The following is a 20,226-nucleotide window of genomic DNA, read 5'->3' as shown; positions in this document are numbered from 1 at the left end:
CCCCAGATATTCAAATTCCTGCCTAGTAAACTCAGGCTCTAAGCTCAAGATGAGACAGCAACATTGACATAATTTTAACATCAGGGTTCTTGCTCTTATTTGTCTTGATGTCAAATTGTGAAATTATTATTCATGATATGAATGTGGGAAAAAAACAACTCCAGGCCTTCAATTTATATGAACTAAAATGACTTCTTACAGAGCTTCCGAAGTAGTTTGCTTTGTGATCCAGCAGAGGGCGGTGTTAAAATGTGCTGTCAGCTTGACCTATTGACCTGTCAGCAACCAAAGCTTATACGTAAAAATGGAGGATACTAAATGTTTAGATGGTCAACAAATGTTGATATTAACAAATAAACTTCAAGTTGGAAAATGGTCCCCCACAACACATGATGTCATGAGAACTGCTGCAAATTCAGGATAGTGCTCAAAGCCACAAGTCATGAGCCAACTCGGGGGAATTCCGGTTTACTACACGCTAGGAGTGGAAAAATTGAACAATTCATTTAGAGGACGCATTAGAAACGGTAGGTAACCATTTCCCCAGGGCAGAGTTTTGTGATGTCACTATAATGAGAAGAATCTGGGGTTTTTACAGTCATTCGCCTTTGTCTTGTCAGTCCATTGCTCTTCGTCAGCCACGACCTTGTTCCCGGTGTTTCTCATCCTATCAGTTCGGTCACTGCACTCATGTTCTCCCACCTGCTTCTTGGTGTGGCAGTAGCTGAGTTTGTATTTTCACTTGGTTGTTGGCGTCAGTATGTGTCAGATCCTCATGTCGCTCTAGCTCTTGTTAACACCATCCAGACACTTTACGCTCAAATTTAAGCGATAACTTACCAACAAATTATAAAATTATGTATGTGTATATACATATTTTTAAGGTACTCACCCTCCCTCACTCTCTGCTTCATCTGTCGTCAGACTCGCACTTCTTGGCCCAGTGGCGTAGCCTGAGGCCCTTTTCCTTCGGGTTGGCGTGGTCCTGTGGTGGGGGCTAGCCTGGCGTCCCCTCAGCTCTTCGCTCACTTGGCCCATCAGTGTCGGTATGGTGTTCCTCAACGTTTTTACCTCATCCCTCAGCTCGGACATAATCTGGGTTAAGGCTTCAAGTCTCACCAGGAGTTCGGCCTGCGTGCTGGGGAGATCAGCACCATCCACCAATGTGATGCTCCTGGCTTGTTCATTCCTACGGTTGTTGTACTGTGAGTATGAGCCTCTTTGTCTACAAGACCTTGAGCGCTGGTACCATGCTACAGCCAAGCTAATGCCAGCCATTCCAGCCAGCGCTCCCAGAACCAGATTTCTGTCTGCCATCCAAGAGGCCTGCAGAGAAAAGAGCATATTTTAGGTAATTCATTTTTCAATGTTTTGTTCCCCACTAAAGATCAGATACTGATAAGTGTGCCAGTATATATACCCTGTCATCAATTATGTTTCTCTGTGTTAACAGATTATCATAATAGATAGATAGATAGATAGATGTCTTCAGTTCTTATTCAAATAAAAAATGGTAGCAAATAGTTCTACAGTAACTCTGGATACAGCGACCCCTTTGCATTTACTTCAAAATTTGCATTGCAATCTCAAACATACAAAATCTAAAATAGCTTCCATTTGATCTGTTGTCTTCACCTGCCGTTCACTGCATTCAAGGTCAAAGTCCAACTATGTTTACAGTCCGAAAATGGCCATAAACTGGCAAAAAGTGATAGATCAAATAATTTCATGCTGAACTGATATGAAATATGAACAATGACCATGTCAGAGCGGATGACAGACCATTGGGAATCTTTAGTTTTTCCTTGATTTCGACACACTGTGACAAAGAGCAGCTGGCAAATACATTTGTTAATCGCTGACCTTTCCCCCTCTTCTCATTGGTCAGTGCTGTATGATCTGCATTCAATACTTTAATTTTTAACAAGAGCACCGGACTCTGTACTTCTCTTAGAGGGAACAATGTGGGGCTTATCTAAAATTTAAGCACAGCTATTTTCTCATCTGTGTTAGGAAACAAGATATCCAACCTGAGAATGGAGACATCTGTCAGAGGACTCAGTGGATGATAGAATAGCCTGATATCCAAATGTCTGGCTTAATGGAAGGTCAAAAAAGCTCGTCACTTCACCTTTGGCACACAGTACCCTTTAACTCATGTTATACTTTGCATTCGAGCCGCTGTTGCTAAATTCAGGATAGAATAATTAGATAAAATTAAACAACAGAATTAAAGGGTATTTAGTAGCCGATTGTCACTTATCTGCAGCACGTTTACGAGCAGCTACGCTAATCACATCTCACCAGCTAGCTTGAATAATTGGATCAACACGATAATCGCCTTGCGAGCCTGTTAGCCGGCAGACAGCAGCTCTACTACACAACAACACAATCGGAAATTCACTGTCTGTCTGGCTCAAGCATAGATAATCCCTAACCATAATAATTAACCGGCTTCATGACATGTAGATACACGGAAGAGAAACTTAGTCCTGCTGCTAACTGTGTTCACAGTCCACAGGAACGACCAAAACAAAGTGAATCGCCGAGACTATGCGGTTAAAACACTTTAAATTCTTAATTCTTTCTAAAACAGCACTGTGGCATCTCATTACACAAAAACTTATACCAAGATAAACGCAAAATCGACAGTATTTTAGACCTTACTGCAGCTGTAAAGGGAGGGGTGTTTGGTTAGAGGTGGTTCCACAGGACTTGACTGCTCTCTGGTGCAACGGTCAAAATATTCCGTAGGAGTTCAGGGCAGGGCAATGAAGGGTTCCGCTACTCTGCGGCGGTTAAAGAAAGATTAAGGCAAAACACCAGCAACAGTCTAACCTAAATATTTAATACAAAACTTATTAAGATAAGTACATGCTGGAAACATCACGGAATTTTTTTTTTCAAAATTACGTAATTGTGTGATTCAATTAAGATTGACAGTGGTAACAGTCTCCAACACCAATTAACTTCACTTTATCCTTTTAAATTAAATATATTCTAGTGAATATTGGCATAGATTTAATTTTCATGTGTAAACAGACATTTCAAAAAATTAATGGACTTTAAAAAAATTCTCTAGGAGGTAGAAAAAGTGATGGAAATTTTGTGGTAAAAGTTAACCTTGATCATCCCACACACTGCAGTTGATGCTGTAACTGATGTATTGAACTGAAGCTGTAAACTGACACTTTATAGACATATCCTTCATTTTCTTTTGGTTGATTATGATGATATGCAATTAACAAGGCACACTCAGAAGAGTTTAATTCCATTTATTCTTCTCAATGTAGACCAAAGTGCATCAAAGCATTTGATTATTGCTAACAGTGAGGTTTGTTTTTCTGTGTGGTCCGCCAAATACCTTCAGCTCTCATGGTTCTGATCTTAGCAATCTGTCAAACAATATTAGGCAGTCTGATATTTGACACTCATCTCTGCTTCAACAGTCAGGTCAAAAATGTGGTCAAGTCTTGTTTCTTCCCACCTTGGTCAGTCTCTAGAAACAGGTTATTTGCCAGACTCATCACAGGAACACAGTTGGAAAATCACACTAACCCTGAGCTTACCTCCCTGGATTAGCCCCCTACGTTAGCTCCCTGTTAAATTCTGAACTGATTTTTTAAGAATTTACTTGCCACCTCTATGGCTGTAAATGGCTCACACTGGCATACACGCTGGCCCTTTTGATGTCGTCGTATGTTCAATCTGGATCACTAGATCCAGGTACGGAGATTTGTCAGCTTATTACCAGGTCACAGTTTATGACTAAAGCTGATGAGGCATTTACCTTTTGATGCCAAGTGGAATGCTCTCTCTCTCTCTCTCCCTCTCTCTCTCTCTCTCTCTCTCTCTCTCTCTCTCAGTCTCTTCTTACAACTTTTCTTTTTGTATGTAAAGGCTTGTGCAAATGGGTGAGACATGCATTTATTTTGATCTTATTTATGATTGAAAGCTCAAATTTATTTAATCTGCCTGGTTTTATTTTCAGTTAAGCAATTTTTAACATTGTTAGGAAAAGTGAAATATAAATGAGGACTATTATTATTGTTATATATTCTTGTTTTTTATTTTTAGTATTATTATTATTACGAAGTTACACGAGGGAGTATTTTACCTTTTTTCAGGTAGGTTTGCAGTTGATTATTTCGGTAGAGTTCATTCAATAACCTCTCAACATGTGAACCAGGAATCACTGACCAAAATTCACCAGAACCACCATCCTGTTTGAAATGTGTTGCATGTAAACAAATGCATAGACCAGCCCACAGATTACACTTTAAGGAAGCTATGAAATATCATCTTGTATGACAGGAATCATCTGTTTGTGTACGTGTACATGTATGTTAATCTCAAAAATCTTTTGTAAACTTGAATAAATTTAATAAATACATGTTTGGTACTTTTGTTCAACCTCAAATACTATTTTTTTTTTTAAATTAAAAGTACAGAATTCACTCACCTGTGGTATTTGTTCCTGTCTCAACAGTGTCCCTGCAGAGGACTTTGACTGAATGTGCAGGAGGATTTAAATAGTTACTAAACACATGCATTATCAAATCAACCTTGGACTTGAGTGCACATGGTGCTGTCCTCACTTGGCGTGAGTGAAACAAATGGCTTTTTCTGGGGAGAAGAGTTGGGAGAAGAGTTAAAGGGGTTGACCAGCATGGCTCAGAGGTAGAGTGGCCGTCTAGCAACCGAAGGGTTGCTGGTTTGATCCTCGCTTCCCCCGGTGACCATGACGGAGTGTCCTTGAGCAAGAAACTGAACCCCTGATTGCTCCTGATGAGTAGGGTGGCACCTTGCATGGCAGCCTACACCGTGTGTGTGTGTGTGTGTGTGTGTGTGTGTGTGTGTGTGTGTGTGTGTGTGTGTGTGTGTGTGTGTGTGTGTGTGTGTGTGTGTTGCTGTTGCTTGCTGTCAGCTAAACTGTCTCATTCTGCATTATGGAGTCACAAAGAGGTGATGCAGGAGAGAAAATCATCTTTATGAGTTCAAGAAACCTTTGTAAGATTATTTGAAAAACAAATTACATTTTTGGGGTGTAGTATCACTTCAACAGTTGATTCTTAATACAAACCACCTCTTTCTGGCTGATGTTTCTTGACTTGGCACGGGGAAATGAATAAATATGTACTCATGTTTGCTGACAGAGAGCTGCATGAGCATACGTGTTTTGATGCAGATGTGACAGTGAGTTCCCTTGCATAATACGACGTGAGGATCGCTACGTGCAGTTTCTCTTCTCAAACTCTGAACACGATATTGTTCCTCAGCCCACAACCTGCATTCGGCCGGCACGGGGAACAAAAAGCCCACCTGAAACCCGGAGGCTTGGCTGTGCAAAAAAGCATGGCCAGCAACTCTTGGATCTCCCCACAGTCATAGATGAGGCGATAAGGGAGACGCATCCAGCCATGGCCTCGCTCCCATCGGTCAATGCCAGCAGATTAAGCAGATATTGTCAACACTGTCATTCTGTCAACCCACCGCATTTCTGCCCAAGCTCTCATACCACAAGCTAAGAAATAAAAGCGGCCTTAGATTTGCTTCTGTGCACACAAAAAAACAACAAAACATTACAGTTGTCAAACAATACACAGGAGAAGAATCAGAGTGAACTAAGGTATCACTATCTGACAGACCACAGTGTGAAGCCTCATTGTTCCCTGTCAGTATGAGTGTTTTCCTGTCCTGTGCACTAGGCCGCTACCCCAGAGGGTGGAACACTAACTTCTGTATCAGTTGCGTGGCATGTTTACACATAGTTTTGAGATTTATTCAGCCATAAAGATGTGGTAAGTGTTGTATAGCAGTAGGTACAATATCATTTGGGGAAGTCCAACTCAACCCAGCTTGTTCCACTGATGTCAACCGCAGCTGCCAGCGCTCCATGTTCCTGTCCTTAGGCCTACTGTAGAAAGCTGCATCACCAAGGATAGGAAAACTGCAACAAAAAATCAACACAAAACTCTTTTAACAACCTCTTGACAGCAGCAGTTCCTACTAAAATGTTCTTCTTTGTCAGATTATTCCATGTCTACAAGCAATTTGAACAATATTGCTGTTTATTTTCTGGAATTATATTGAGTGACGGTGATTAACAACAGAGATGTTGGTTTACATGTACTTAGATGACACAAACACCAGGAGAGAACAACCTTGGCAAAAAAAACTAATGAAGATTCTGAAGATTGGCAACAACTGTTGAGATTTTTATTTGCAAATAGATGGCCAAACAGAATATGGAACAGGAATGAACAGAAACTGGAACACAAAATAATGTGAATAAACTTTAAGGTAACACAGAAGAACCAGGCTCAACAACAGGGTCCCGCCAAATGAGCAATATAGCAGGATGCTCAGCGCATCAGTTATCATCAGTAACAACAATTATTTGTAGCGTTGCATAAAACAAGGAGGAACGCATCGTGTAGTTCTGATGAGGTAGTAGAAGAGGGAGAAAAGCCTTTGGAGAATATGGTCATGAGGCTCAGCCCGAAACCACTTAGTTTGTTTTCCTGTTTACAGGGGCTTCAAGACACAACATGAAAAATCACCCTTCATTTGCCACAGTCACAGAGACGGCTATGGTTCAACTTGTCTTAAGTTAATTTGCAAAAATGTGAAAATAATAGAGCTTCCTGACTTCAGTTGGATGTGTCACTGACAGTAAACAGCTCCCCGTCCCCTCACGGCCAGTTTAGACCCAATATTCAAGACAAGAGTTAAAACTGCCAAATCGCCCGTCTGCAACAATTTCAAACCTTTCAGTTGACACCACTGATCGGATGCTGTATTATTTATCACTGGAACCTGAGCGGCTTGAGGCGAGCTGAGCTGGACCAGTTTACCCCTGCAACCTTCCCAAACAAACAGCTGGTGACAGCTGATATTCATTGAATTTGAGAAAAAATGTGGATGACATATGTTTCCTCCATCTTAGGAAAAAACAGGACATTATCCTTTTTCTTGACAAGAAATTCTCTCGTAGGAAGCAGTTTTACTAAAAGTCTGAATCAGTTTCTGGACCGACAGCCTTAAACCATCTTGCTGTTGGCCAGATTAAGTTGAACTTTAACTCTGGGCCTAGGCTTGTGTGTTTTTTTGTAGCAAACCTGGAGTTATAATGGTCCAGGGTAGCAGCAGTTTGTTTCAGTGCACATATACTTGTCCTCTTGTTCATGCTCACTTCACCTTCAAAAGCTATGTGTTCCCTGGCCACCACCGATATTGGGAACCCTATCCCTGTTTAGATTATCAAGAGTTGGGTCTTTCTCATTGAATCCAATGGCTCACGGGGTCCTAAAGTAACTGGTCTTGTGTGAGGGGGAAAAAAAAACATAGCTACTGACTTTTAACATTGCTGATTCTGAATCCTCAAATAAAGTTAAGAAAACATTGAAACTAATTTCCAAAACTTTCCCAAAATATTTGTGTGCTTTTTCTGAAAATGTACCTTCAATAAATTTTACCTGGAAATTAAAATGGAAATGTCATGATGACTTCCCAGATATTTCACGTATGATGACCGTTTGAGCCTATACAGATCCTCTCTCTCTCTGTCTCACTCTCTCACTCTATCTCTCGCTCTCTCTATCTCCCTCTCTCGCTCTCTATCTCTCAAAAACACTCATAAACACACACGCACTCATGTATGCACACACCCTGTGTCAACCCACATTGTTTGCTGCGAATTGTTGTTTCAGGACCTGTATCAACTCTGAGTTTAAGGGGGATCTCAAAATCATCAGTGTACTGATATGTAGTATCTAGTATACAGTACTGTATGTACAGTACTGTATAGGTAAAAGTGTGTAATTATACAGTGTGTGCTTTTCTTCTCTTCTTACGCTGTGAGTTTTCCTTTTGCCGTATTTTTTTTTTTAGATTTTAACCAACACAGCCTCAATCATCATTTTGCAGCTTTTACATGAAATTAAGACATCAATGAACTCAGTTTTCACACGGAAAACAGTTTTATTGTGGGCATTAAAATTTTTTTTCAACAGATCTAGAAAAAATGTGTTATTTAGTCTTTACTGCTTAACTTTGATATTAAGTTGGACAGACTGGTTATATGATGGAGATTTGGGTAACTGCATGTTAATCACGTTAAATCTCAAATGACGTGTGATGTCAGGGCGTGATGCAGCGCACCTCCCTGACAACAGATGAATGCTGGGAAAATTCAAGGCAGGCAGATTGCATCAGTGACCTCTCAGTGACTTTCAACTTTACAGAATAATGATTTCTTCCTTTCTCCCCTCCATCTTCCTCAGCAGAGACTAAGGGGCACAATCAGTCGTTCCATCTCAGACCAGGCATTCCATCGAGGCAGATACACATCACCGAGTACACAACAAATGTGACAGACGTTCTCAAGGAATTTTGTTCCTGTCTTCTTCATAACAAAACAGCAATGTTTCGTCATTAAAAAAAAATTAAGAATAGTTGGTTCAAAAACAATTTGAAATAAATAAAGCAAAAATATTAATCAGAAAATAATCATAATCATAAAGATTTTTGGTCACGACTCCTGTCCTTTTTGCTTTTTACTCAAGAAAAAAACTTGCATTTCAGATGCTAATTGTGAAACATGTTTTGAAGTCTTGGAGATCTTAAGCAGTTTTACCCACCTATGGGTTCATGTCACCAAGTGATATGCTTAGAAGTTGCAGGCAGAACTTGCCCAGCAGGGGGCACCTAAAGAATTGTGTGTGAACAATGAGTGAGGAGCAAAAGAGGAGATGCCGCTCACTGACACCACCAACATCCTCTTCAGAGGCCAAACTAGATTCAGCATTTTCTGACTGAGACACAACAGTGCTTTGTTGTTTGGGTGGGGTTGGGGGAGTGTAAACCGAAGCTCATGCTAATCTGCGCTTAAATGCAGTCTGCACTTCATGCCGACAGCTCCAGACACGTTATCCAGTCCGCACCTTTGCATGCAAAGGCGAGGGGAGCCTGAGTCACGTCTCTCTGGGTCACTCCGTCATGTCTCGCTCGCTTCAGGTCGATCATTTGATAAAAACAAACATCAAACGTGACAAAGACTGCAAGTACTTGATGTTGAGGTGGTAGTGTAACACACTGCACTACCACCTCTGTCTTTTACTGACCTATCTGTTTATGTCTTGTTTGCTTTTTGAATATTTATCATTATTACTGTCTTTACAGGTACATATAGATGCTACATATTTGAATAAAAACACATCTCACAAATCTCAGCAGCTTAAAACAAAATAACAACTGCATCATTGCGGTAATTCCAAACTTAGATTTTACTAAATTTAAAAAGCGGTGAAGTATATAGTAATTAATCAGCCTATACACCTCAACCAAGGTGTCTATAACTGTTGCAACCGTACCTCACAATCATGAAATAAATAGAGCCAGCGAGCGTCAGAAGTAACCCCGGGAGATTCTGTTGCAGAACATCCATCAGCTTCAAAGAGCATCTGAATGTGTTTGTTCTGTCGACATTTTCTTTTGATCAATGTCTCACCAGTTATGAAAGGAGTAACAGTGGAAACGCTCCAGAAGGTCGGACTCCCTTCACCGCTGCCCGTGGCCAAGAAATATGTTTTTCACCTAACAAGAAATGCAGAAAAAGGTCATTTCTTTCTTTTTTTTTTACTGTTAAGCCTCTTGAGAAAGTGAACTCACTGTCGCAAGGCAAACTGCGAAGGAATCGTATCAGCAAGGTGCAGAAAGTTCAAAGGGAGCATAAGAGAATTCTTTATCATCCCTGACACAATGGACTGCTCCAGAAGTGCCTGCAGCGGGCGAGGCCTCTTAAGGATAATGGTTTGGTCCTTAAACGCAGACAGTAGAAGTTGCCAGCTAAACATACAGAGGCGATGTAGATTTCCTTCATGATGTAAAGCATATCTCACAAATTCGCTCCTCATGAGTTGAATACAAGTAGAAAGCTGGATCTATTTATAACAGCAGCGAATATAGCAAAAATGTTGAACTTCAGCTGGATGTCTCCTCGCCTTGATGATTCATGGGAAAAGTTTGACAAGTGTTGAGGGTAAAGGTTTCCTCTCTCTGAGAACAAAAGCTGTTCTGTGTTGCTGATGCTATTTGTGATGTGTTTTGTAACGAAGCATAATTTCACTGTAAAATCACCTCACCAAGAGATACGAAAGCAGTGGCCGACAACCACGCTGGCTCTGGTGCTCCTGGTACCTAGATTTTGTCAGAATTCAGAGACATCAGGAAGTGTGTTCCATGATGTTGAGTTTTAAGTCATTCTCGCGTTGCACAAGTCTCTCGCTCGAGGATCAGAAACAGATATCACGTAATGTTGTTTTGACACATCAGCCAAATGAATGTGGATTTATCCCAACTGATTTTTACTTTACACAATCATTGCCTCAAGCGATTGAGTTGTAAAACATTCAGTTCATTTTTCGAATCATCACAAACATTCATTTAGCTTTTTGCATCACCGATATTTGAGCCATCGGGCCAAAATATAAATAAAATAAAAGAGGATTCAAGGATCTTTATTGTCATACCATTCACATTTTCATGCTGGTGGTTCGAAATTGAACTCTGGTCCTGGGATAGCAAGAGATAGCATAATAAGAGAGTAGAGGACAGAAATAGGTATTTACAGAACAGTAGGATATTTACAGAAGGATATATATAAATATATATATATGAATTAAATATATAAATAGATAAGAACAATGTATATGTACAAGGCAAGAATGTGTAAGAGAACCCTGCTTTTCATGTTTTAAGTTTATTTATTTTGTTGAGGCAGCTTTGCACTGTTGAAAATGAACCTTTACAGCATGTCCATGATCCAATCACATCTCCAAGAAAACATAAAGACCAAAAGCGTCCATATAAAATGGTTACAGATCCACTTCTTCCCATCCTGCAACAACTTACCAGAAACACACCATTCCTAAACAATGAGGGACCATCTCTGACAACGTGATTGCACTTAACTTCAGTTTTCAACTAAACTATTTATAGCAAAGTTACAAATGGTTTCAGAAAGAAAATATCATTAATAATCATAATCCATTCATTCATTCATTGTCTTCCACTTATTCCTTTCTATTAAGGGTCGCGGGGGGGCTGGAGCCTACCCAGCGTCTACGGGCGAGAGGCGGGGTTCACCCTGGACAAGTCGCCAGTCCATCGCAGGGCCAACACATAGAGACGAACAACCATTCACACTCACCAAAATCCATAAAGATAAAATAGAATTCACAAAATGACAACAAGAATGAAATCCAAATGGATTCATTGATGAAATAAATGCACACAGCAATAGAGAGCTTTTTCAGAATTTTTTTTTTTTTTTTAAGAATAGACGTCACAGCAGTGGTAGATTTAGCAGAACTAACCTCAGCTTTGCTGGGAACTTCCAGAAGGCCATTATCAGCCATCCAAGGGAGTGTCCAGGCACATAAGGGAGGCTCATAGATCTTTAATATAATTAGAGGTCTGGTCGTGTAAAGCCTTTACAGTCAGCACTTCCTGTAAATGTCGGCTGGAAATAAAACACTCAAGACCAACAAATGTCAAACGATATCCGATACCTACAGAATATGTATTTGTATTTAAACTTTTAAAAAAAATAAATACAGAAAGTAAATCATCAGAAAGGGTTGTTTGACCCTCACCCCCCCACCACCACCACCATCCATAAAATCCACTTCCTCTTGCTATATTTCTTTGAATGATGAAGATGGAGTAGTGGCGATACCTAATGATGCATTTCACACATTATTAATATCCATAGATATTAATACAGTGTCACCTGTTTATACCAACCCAGAATGCACTGCTTCCTTTACACCTTTTTGACTACAGAATGACATCACGGTAGTACTTTATATCTTAAAGGAGACACTAATGACCCGGGTCATAGTGCACAAATGTTACTACCAGAAGAACTGCAAATATAATCCAGTTGTATAAATATATAAATAAAGAGGAAGACACTGTAGTGAGGTCAGACCTGGAGAAATAAGACCCATTCTAATGTACGACCCTCTTCATCGGACCACCAAATCAAAGACCAGGATAAAATAAGACAGGCAGGTAAGGCAAAATTGTCCTCCTGACAATATGAGAGAGGCAGGCAGTAATTTGGGTTAAGATGCTCTTATTAGTGGAGGTCATCAGTATAAGAGTTGTGCTGTACATTGAGCTTTTTCATCAAAGGGTGAATATGATCAGAATTAATGCTTAATTAATTATTTTAATTCACATTTAACTTTTGAAAAATCTGTGAATCAATTAACCTCCATTATTGCATTAAAATCTGAATATTTGTGTTGCATTTGTGTTATGACTAACAGACCAGGGGCTGCACGGTGGTGCAGCGGTTAACACTGTCACCCCACAGCAAGAAGGTTCCAGGTTCGAGCCCAGGCTCGAGCACGGGATCTCTCTGTGTTGAGTCTCCATGTTCTCCCTGTTCCTGTGTGGGTTCTCTCCGGTACTCCAGCTTCCTCCCACAGTCCAAAAACATCAAGAGAGGACAAGGTTAATCCAGACTCTAAATTGACCGTAGGTGTGACTATGAGAGCCAATGGTTGTCTGTCTATGTGTGTTGGCCCTGTGATGGACTGGCGACCCGTCCAGGGTGAACCCCGCCTCTCGCCCAAAAGCCACTGGGATAAGATCCCCTCCGCGACCCTGAACAGGATAAGCGGAAGAAAATGGATGGATGGATGGATGGACAAACAGACCTTGTTGATAGAGTTGACAGCATCCTGCTGCTCTCAGACTTACTGCACAGTCATGACTCAGATGCACTCAACAATCAGATGCTCTTTTTTTTCTCCCTGCAGTCCTGACTCATATGCACACTGAGTGAAAGCGGCCAGCCCTTTGCCCAAGTTACCCTAAAAAAACAGTGAGGGAGAAGCTCAATTCAACAATCGTAATCACGGCTGCAGACTAAAGGCATCCTGTCATCACATAAAAAGGTCACATTCCTCCACCCAGTCTACGATGCTCTGGTTGCCGGCATTGCCTCAAAGGAGCCTGTCAAGCCTCTGGCAGAGCTCCTTGACACTCTCCACCTGCTCTTTAGTCCAGTCAGATTTTGAGGTGGGAGGACCCTGGCTTGGTGTAAATACTGAATGTCTTTGTCCACAGGGATGAGGAAAGTCCTCATAGTGGCATCATGCGGTGAAGGTTCATCAGGGACCCTGGCACCTCAGACCCTCAAGCTGTGTTCTTGAACATTGTTTCCCTCATGTCTTCACATGGGGTCTCTACCATTGCACCAACTACCCCTTATACCTTTGCCTCCTGGGAGGTGTTTGGCAACGGGAACTGGGAAAGTCTCAATGCCAACCAAATTATGAAGTGGCTCATGGGAGGTTCTGGTGTCTGACCCACCAGTTGCCCTCCTGCATATTGTTTTTGTTGCCTTGCCCCTTGTTGGTGCTGCATTTATGCCAGCTTTTCCATGTACCTCTGCTTGATGGGAGATGGTTTTTAACTACTGGGACGCAGGAAGTGGTCCAAGCTTTCACGTGGGCCTTGCACGTTAGAGGCTCCGCTAGTGATTTGGGTCTTAATGTGTCTGTTCCCTTGACCTTCATTGTCCTGTATTTTGTTCCAGCCTTCCCACTTGCCCCCTGCAGCAGTCTATTGCTTTCTGGAGCACCAGACTACAACAAAGACACTGGATTTTACATTACACTTTTAAATAAGGTATAATCGGGTCAAAATAATGACAACTAAGTCCAAAAACTGAGCAAGACTGGTCATTTCTTCCTGTGCACCAAAAACAAAATTGCAGTAGAAAAATTCCTCATCGTCAAAGACTTCCAGGGAGAAGGATTCAGTTTTTACCTTTGTGAAGGGCTGCTGCTGAGATACTCCCTCTTTCTTTCCATTTCCACTTCCTTGTGGATGGGGCTATTCTTTTCTTTCAGGCCTTGGTCTCCTTAAAAAGCCCCACTTAGCCTTTGGCTCAGAGAAGGAGGAAGGTTTCAAACAAATTGAATTGGTAGAGATAAGTATCGTGGATGGAGGAGTTAGATGGGTTTGCAGTGAGTGCTGTGCTTGTTGGATATATAAGAATAAATAGAAGAGAAAATGCAAAGTTGTTGATTATATTGCTGTTTGTAGTCTGTATGAGTAACGTTGGCTGCTGGCTAAGCTAATGTTATTTATACAGGCTAAACACAGCAATGTAAATAAGGGTGCATGCTGCTCTCTTCACTTTGTTCTTGCTGTTTAAGGGAGAAAAGTATGATGGGTGCCTAGGGGTCTCTTTTTATGTTACTGGACAAAAAACATTCACACTTTGAGCTATTATCATTTTCAACTATTATTGTGAGGTGGTTCTATCATGGCTGATTGGAGAGCCACAGCTGAACCTAGAATCCCTGCACACTAGGCAGCTACAGAGGCTAATTGGGTCTATCTGAGAAGATGGATCCCCCCCACTATACGGTGAATTTCAGCCTCTCCCATCAGGCCACAGGTACAAACTGCCTGTCTGCAAAACTGAGCGATACAGAGGCACTTTTGTTCCCTCTGCTATCAAAACATTAAATAGCACTTAGGCTATTGTTAGACGACACGCTAACTTATTTAACCTATGGACTGCACAGCCTTCTTAATCTGTTTTTTTTTTTTTTATTCTGAATTCCATCCCTTGAATTTAGATTTTTGATACGAATACGATTTTTGTATACTTTTTTTCCATGTCTTTATGTATGGAGCACTGTTGTCACTGTTAAATCAATGTTTTGTATTAATGTTGTCTACGTATTTGTAAGCAGCCTACACTTTTTTTTTTTCTTTTCTTTTTAACCTGCAACCAAATCTACCCTCGGGTACCATTAAAATGACCTTACCTTACCTTACCATTAAGTATTTATTTAAAAAACAGGCATATTGTGATTTCTTCATCCTTTGAATCATATACACCAATCCTTTGAAAATAAATCATCACAAAAAAATGAATAAATTCAGAATAGGGTTGGAATGGATTTATATTTTAAATGTTCGTTAGCGAAGGGGAGAAACGGCGGACCAAGCCATCTCATCTGGAGTCATACCCACTGAACACAGCCCGGGATTTGGAAATGTGGATGGACCTCAGTCAGAGGCTCACATTGCCACCCGAAATCGTAGCGACCAAGGACATGGTCCTCTGGTCCAAGTCCTACCAGAGAGTCTTCATCATTGAGCTGACTGCCCCATGGGAGGATGCCATCGATGAGGCATTTGAATGGAAAAGGCTGCAGTATACCAATTTAGCAGCTGAAGCAGAAGGGCGGGGCTGGAGTGTGAAGGTGTGGCTAGTGGAGGTGGGCTGCAGAGGCTTTGTAGCCAGGTCCACTACAAGGCTCCTGAAGGCAGTAGGGATCAGAGGGCCCAACGGAAGGCAATCGAAGAACTTGCCATTGCAGCAGAACGAAGCAGTCACTGGCTGTGGCTGAAAAAATACCAAATGCCAGGTTACCATGCGGTGCCATCGTGCAACAAACACACCCAGGTCTGATCAGCCTGTGTTGGGGCAGCCCCGGCAGAGGGTGTCTTGTTGTAAGTGGCTGAAACACCACATGAAGGCAGGGCATACAACTGATGATGTGTCATGCTTATGGCACCGCAGGACCAGCACCTGATTCCTGAGTCCTCCCCACTCGAGAGGACATCTCCACTCAATTGTTGTGCTGATATGTTGGGCTGTATAACATCCAGTCCTTTTAAGAAGTCTAAAACATGACAAAATTATTTTTTCAACAACAGCAACAGTAACGTTTTCAAAAGCAAAACTCCGATATAAACTCAGTAAAATCTATCTGGAAAAAAACAACAACCCAAATCCATCTCAATGTATGTGTATGCAAGTATGTAAGTCATAGTAACTTATCAATATTTTAGTTTAATTGCCCCTTTTATATTTCAGGCACTTGCCCCTTCAAAAGTCTCTGCACAGCCCTGTTGTGGACCCTCAGAAACCCCATCAAGGACGGTCCCCACACCCCATTCAGACCACTTATCTGTCGAACAAGACTGTGAGAATAAAATATGATTGACTGTGGAACACATTTAGAGTTAGTAACATACATTAACTGCAGTTATAGATTAAATTGATTGATTTATTAACATTTGTGAAAAATATTTCCGATTTCACAGTCCACTGAAGATCTTAACCTCTTCCATACGCAACAAATCCCTCCAAATGTTTTACTTATTATTTTTGTGGGATTGTAACATGAAAAGTTGCAGATTTGTATTATGTTTTTGGAAAGTATAAAGTTTGCTAAGCAAACAAAACCTTCCCAAACACCATTGATGGTGAAAAGAGGAGCTGAGACTGTCCCGAGTGCAGTGTGTAACTGTAAAGAGTGTGAGGACACACTCATCTCATGTTACAGTACAATGCACAATAATAGGTCCTCAATTTCAATATATTTTTAACAGAAGTGACTGATGAAAGCTTCTGAGAGAAATAGATGTACAGAAATACAGAATGGTTGTGACAGAAAAGACACTGAACATTGTGAACAAATGTATACACTATATAATTGATAATCATTTTGTCAGTTCTGTTACTCCCTCACTCAATCTTTTATCACTGACTTAACTAAGTCAGCAGAAACACAGGATGACTTCAGTGTTGAATCGTCATTACTGTATGTGTTAAAAGTTGTAATGTCTGATTGTGACTTGAGAAGTCCGATATTGTCCTGGAGGAAGGTGGTCTGCAGTCCATGTTTGGAATTTAGAGCAAGTACTGCAAATATGATACAATATTTTGGCAGATTTCAGTTTAAAATTGATCTTACTCATATTTTGTTGTGCCTTCTTTTTTTTTTTAATGGGATCATGTACAACTGAATGTGTGTTATTCTGAAATCTCACCTTCGCAAAGAGAAGGATATGAGGGATGGGAATCTCGAGGACTGTAGGGACTGATCAGTTTAGGACACGTTCATGTCATTGTAACACAAAACATTCTTGACAATTTTCAGAAAAGAAGAAAAAGATAAACAAACTTGTTCACTGCAGAACAATAATCCAAGAGAGTTGTTGGACTTATATGTTGTGACTGCCGCTTTGATGATAGTCTGATAGTTGATCATGTGACTTCTCAGGATGTCAAGGAAGACTATTTGCCTTCCATACGAGTACAGTCTGTCTACATTGTCTCTTCAAGGCCAGAAAGTGCTCATTTAACTGTAGAGGAGTATAATGGATTTTTCTTTGTACTTTTATGGAGTAATTTGATCAAGGATGGGGAGGCTGGTAAAAGAACTATAACCAACAGGTCATTCAGGCAGTGTTACTGCATAAAAGGGCTCAAGGCAAAGGTAGCGAAGAAGGCTTCACAAGACTTGTCTCCATCAACCTATTTATGTGAGTGGAAATGGCAACAAGGCGGGAGGCTGCTGATGTCCACTGGGGAGATAATTGGGCGGTGGAAGGTATACTTTGAGGAACTCCTCAATCCCACCAACACGTACTCCATGGAGGAGACAGAGTTTGGGGAGTGCTTGGTGGGGGGGGTCGTCCAATTTCTGGGGCAGAAGTCGCCGAGGCAGTTAAGCAACTCCGCGGTGGCAGAGCTCCAGGGTTGATGAGATCTGCCCAGGGTATCTCAAGGCTCTGGATGCTGTGGGGCTGTCCTGGTTGACACGTCTCTGCAACATTGCGTGGACATCGGGGGCGGTGCCTTTGGAGTGGCAGACTGGGGTGGTGGTGGTCCCCGTCTTTAAGAAAGGGGACCAGAGGATGTGTTCCAACTATCGGGGAATCACACTCCTCAGCCTGCCTGGTAAGATCTACGCCAGGGTACTGGAGAAGAGGGTCAGGGCGATAGTCGAACCTCAGATTGAGGAGGAGCAGTGTGGTTTTCGTCCTGGCCGTGGAACCGTGGATCAGCTCTTCACCCTCGCTAGGGTGCTGGAGGGGGCATGGGAGTTTGCCCAACCAGTCCATGTGTGTTTTGTGGATCTGGAGAAGGCTTACGACCGTGTTCCCTGGAGCACCCTGTGGGGTACTCCGGGAGTATGGGGTGGATGGCCCTTTACAAAGGGCTATTCGGTCGTTCTACCGGAGGAGCTAGAGTCTGGTCCGCGTTGACGGCAGTAAGTCGGACTTGTTCCCAGTGAGGGTTGGACTCCGCCAAGGCTGCCCTTTGTCACCGGTTCTGTTCAAAACCTTTATGGACAGAATTTCTAGGCGCAGCTGGGTGGTGGAGGGGGTCGAGTTCAGTGGCGGGAGGGTGTCGTCTCTGCTGTTTGCAGATGACGTAGTCCTCTTAGCGTCATCGGGCCACGACCTCCAGCTCTTGCTGGGACAGTTTGCAGCCGAATACGAAGCGGCTGGGAGGAGAATCAGCACCTTTAAGTCTGAGGCCATGGTCCTCAGCCGGAAAAGGGTGGTTTGCCCACTCCAGATCATGGGGAAGGTTCTACCTCAGGTGGAGGAGTTTAAGTATCTCGGGGTCTTGTTCACGAATGAGGGTTGACAGGTGGATTGGAGCGGCGTCCGCAGTGATGCGGGTGCTAAACCAGTCCATTGTGGTGAAGAGGGAGCTTAGCCAAAAGGCGAGGCTCTCGATTTACCGGTCAATCTACATTTCAACCCTCACCTATGGTCATGAGCTTTGGGTAATGACCGAAAGAACGAGACCGCGAATACAAGCGGCCGAAATGAGTTTCCTCCGTAGGGTGGCTGGGCTCTCCCTTAAAGATAGGTTGAGAAGCTCAGTCATTCGGGAGGGACTCATGTTGAGAGGAGTCAGTTGAGGTGGTTCGGGCATCTGGTGAGGATGCCCCCTGGACGCCTCCCTCGGGGGGCGTTTCAGGCATGCCCAACCGGGAGGAGGCCCCAAGGGTGGGAACGCCTTGGAATTCCCCCGAAAGAGTTGGTTGAAGTGGCTGGGGAGAGGACGGTCTGGGCTTCCTTGCTGAGGCTGCTGCCCCTGCGCCCCGGACCCACCGGATAAAGCGAACAACGACGACGACAACGAAATGGCAACAAAAAAAAAACCTCCCTCAATGCACAACAAGAAATACGACTCCACTGTGGTTGCCTTTAAATTTGACCACCAAAATCTTTTTTTAGTTTGACCTCAAATCCCATTGTTGTCTTCAGGTGTTCCAAGGACGTCTCGTTAATTTGAATGGGATGTACGGGCAAACACCTCAAAAACCTAATGTTGCAAGCACAGAGGCATTAAAAAAGATTTTGCAAATGGTTAAGTGGTTTTTGCCTACACACAAAAAAACAACAACATATGAACAAAATGTGAAGTGGAAGCCTGATGGAATGTCGTGAACGATGATTAACCATGAAAGGACAATTACAACTTGCTCAGCTGAGAGTGACTTCTCAAGACGTAGCTGCATGTTTCACTAATTAATGGCTGGAGACGGCGAAGGCCACCTCTTCCTCTTCGACTCTGTTTTTTTTTACAGCCATGTGTAACATTTCTTATACTGCCACCGCAAATGATGAAAATATGCATTTCATAGCCACCTGTAGTTAATTTCTTTCCAAACCAATTGATAGGTGCTCATCTAAATTCCCCTCTCTCTTTTTTTTGACCATTCCAAAGTTAATTTACAATTTGCTGGACAATTAAATGGACGTATGACTATAGAAGCAGCAATAAAAACAAGACATCAACTCTAGAAACTGAGGGAATGTTAAAAACAATTGCTTTATGATACAACATGAACCATGATAATAGTTAATCTAGCCAGTTTGCATCTCCACAACCCATGTCATCGTCCGTCTTTGCTAACAGACCTCAAAGTTATCATAGCAAACTGAGATGATGGCAGAAGCTATGAAAATAAGAAAGTTGTAGACAGTAAACCACAATTATCCATTTAAACCGGAGCCGGAGATGCTATAACTGACATATTGTAAACTGGAACCAGATGTCTTTGTATTAGTGATGCCGCAGTCTCATAAAGCAGCTCAAAAACCATATGATGACAAGAGGTAATAAAAAAAAAAACAAGTAAACAATGCATCTCCTCCTTGCCTCTTCACTTGAGGCTACAGCTTCTCATGTTTTTCTCTCTCCGGCTTTATTTGTGTGGTTGCTGAGTGAAAGCCACCACAGTGGCGGAGAGGCCCAGAATAGCCGTGGGTGGGGAAGGCCAGCGGACTTGCATGTGGGCTGCTGAGCTGTGTGCTCTGTAGTGTCTCTAAACCATCCACCGGCCTGTGGAATGGAGGCTGCTTCCTCATGCA

The 20,226-nt window shown here is 42.1% G+C and overlaps 1 protein-coding gene across 9 annotated transcripts in view; it reads right to left on the bottom strand.

Moving 5' to 3' along the window:
- rmdn2 (regulator of microtubule dynamics 2) overlaps nt 1-4,481 on the bottom strand; it is a 39,156-nt gene extending 34,675 nt beyond the window's left edge. Inside the window, exons 1-3 of one of the 9 annotated variants that reach the window (XM_086180232.1) lie at nt 4,118-4,165; nt 2,668-2,784; nt 893-1,326 (exon numbers count right to left, since the gene is read on the bottom strand). In XM_086180232.1, coding sequence (XP_086036358.1) covers nt 893-1,317 — 425 coding nt within the window. In that variant the 5' untranslated portion in view covers nt 1,318-1,326; nt 2,668-2,784; nt 4,118-4,165. The other 8 variants (XM_086180235.1, XM_086180236.1, XM_086180239.1 and 5 more) reach the window with 8 other exon arrangements.
- Between the last annotated feature and the right edge of the window lie 15,745 nt (nt 4,482-20,226).

Source organism: Aulostomus chinensis, chromosome 16, assembly GCF_037954235.1.
Source record: "Aulostomus chinensis isolate RoL2024-O1b breed Wild chromosome 16, RoL_Achi_v1.0, whole genome shotgun sequence".
Classification (NCBI taxonomy): Eukaryota; Metazoa; Chordata; class Actinopteri; order Syngnathiformes; family Aulostomidae; genus Aulostomus; species Aulostomus chinensis.
This window is presented reverse-complemented; position numbering and strand designations above follow the sequence as displayed.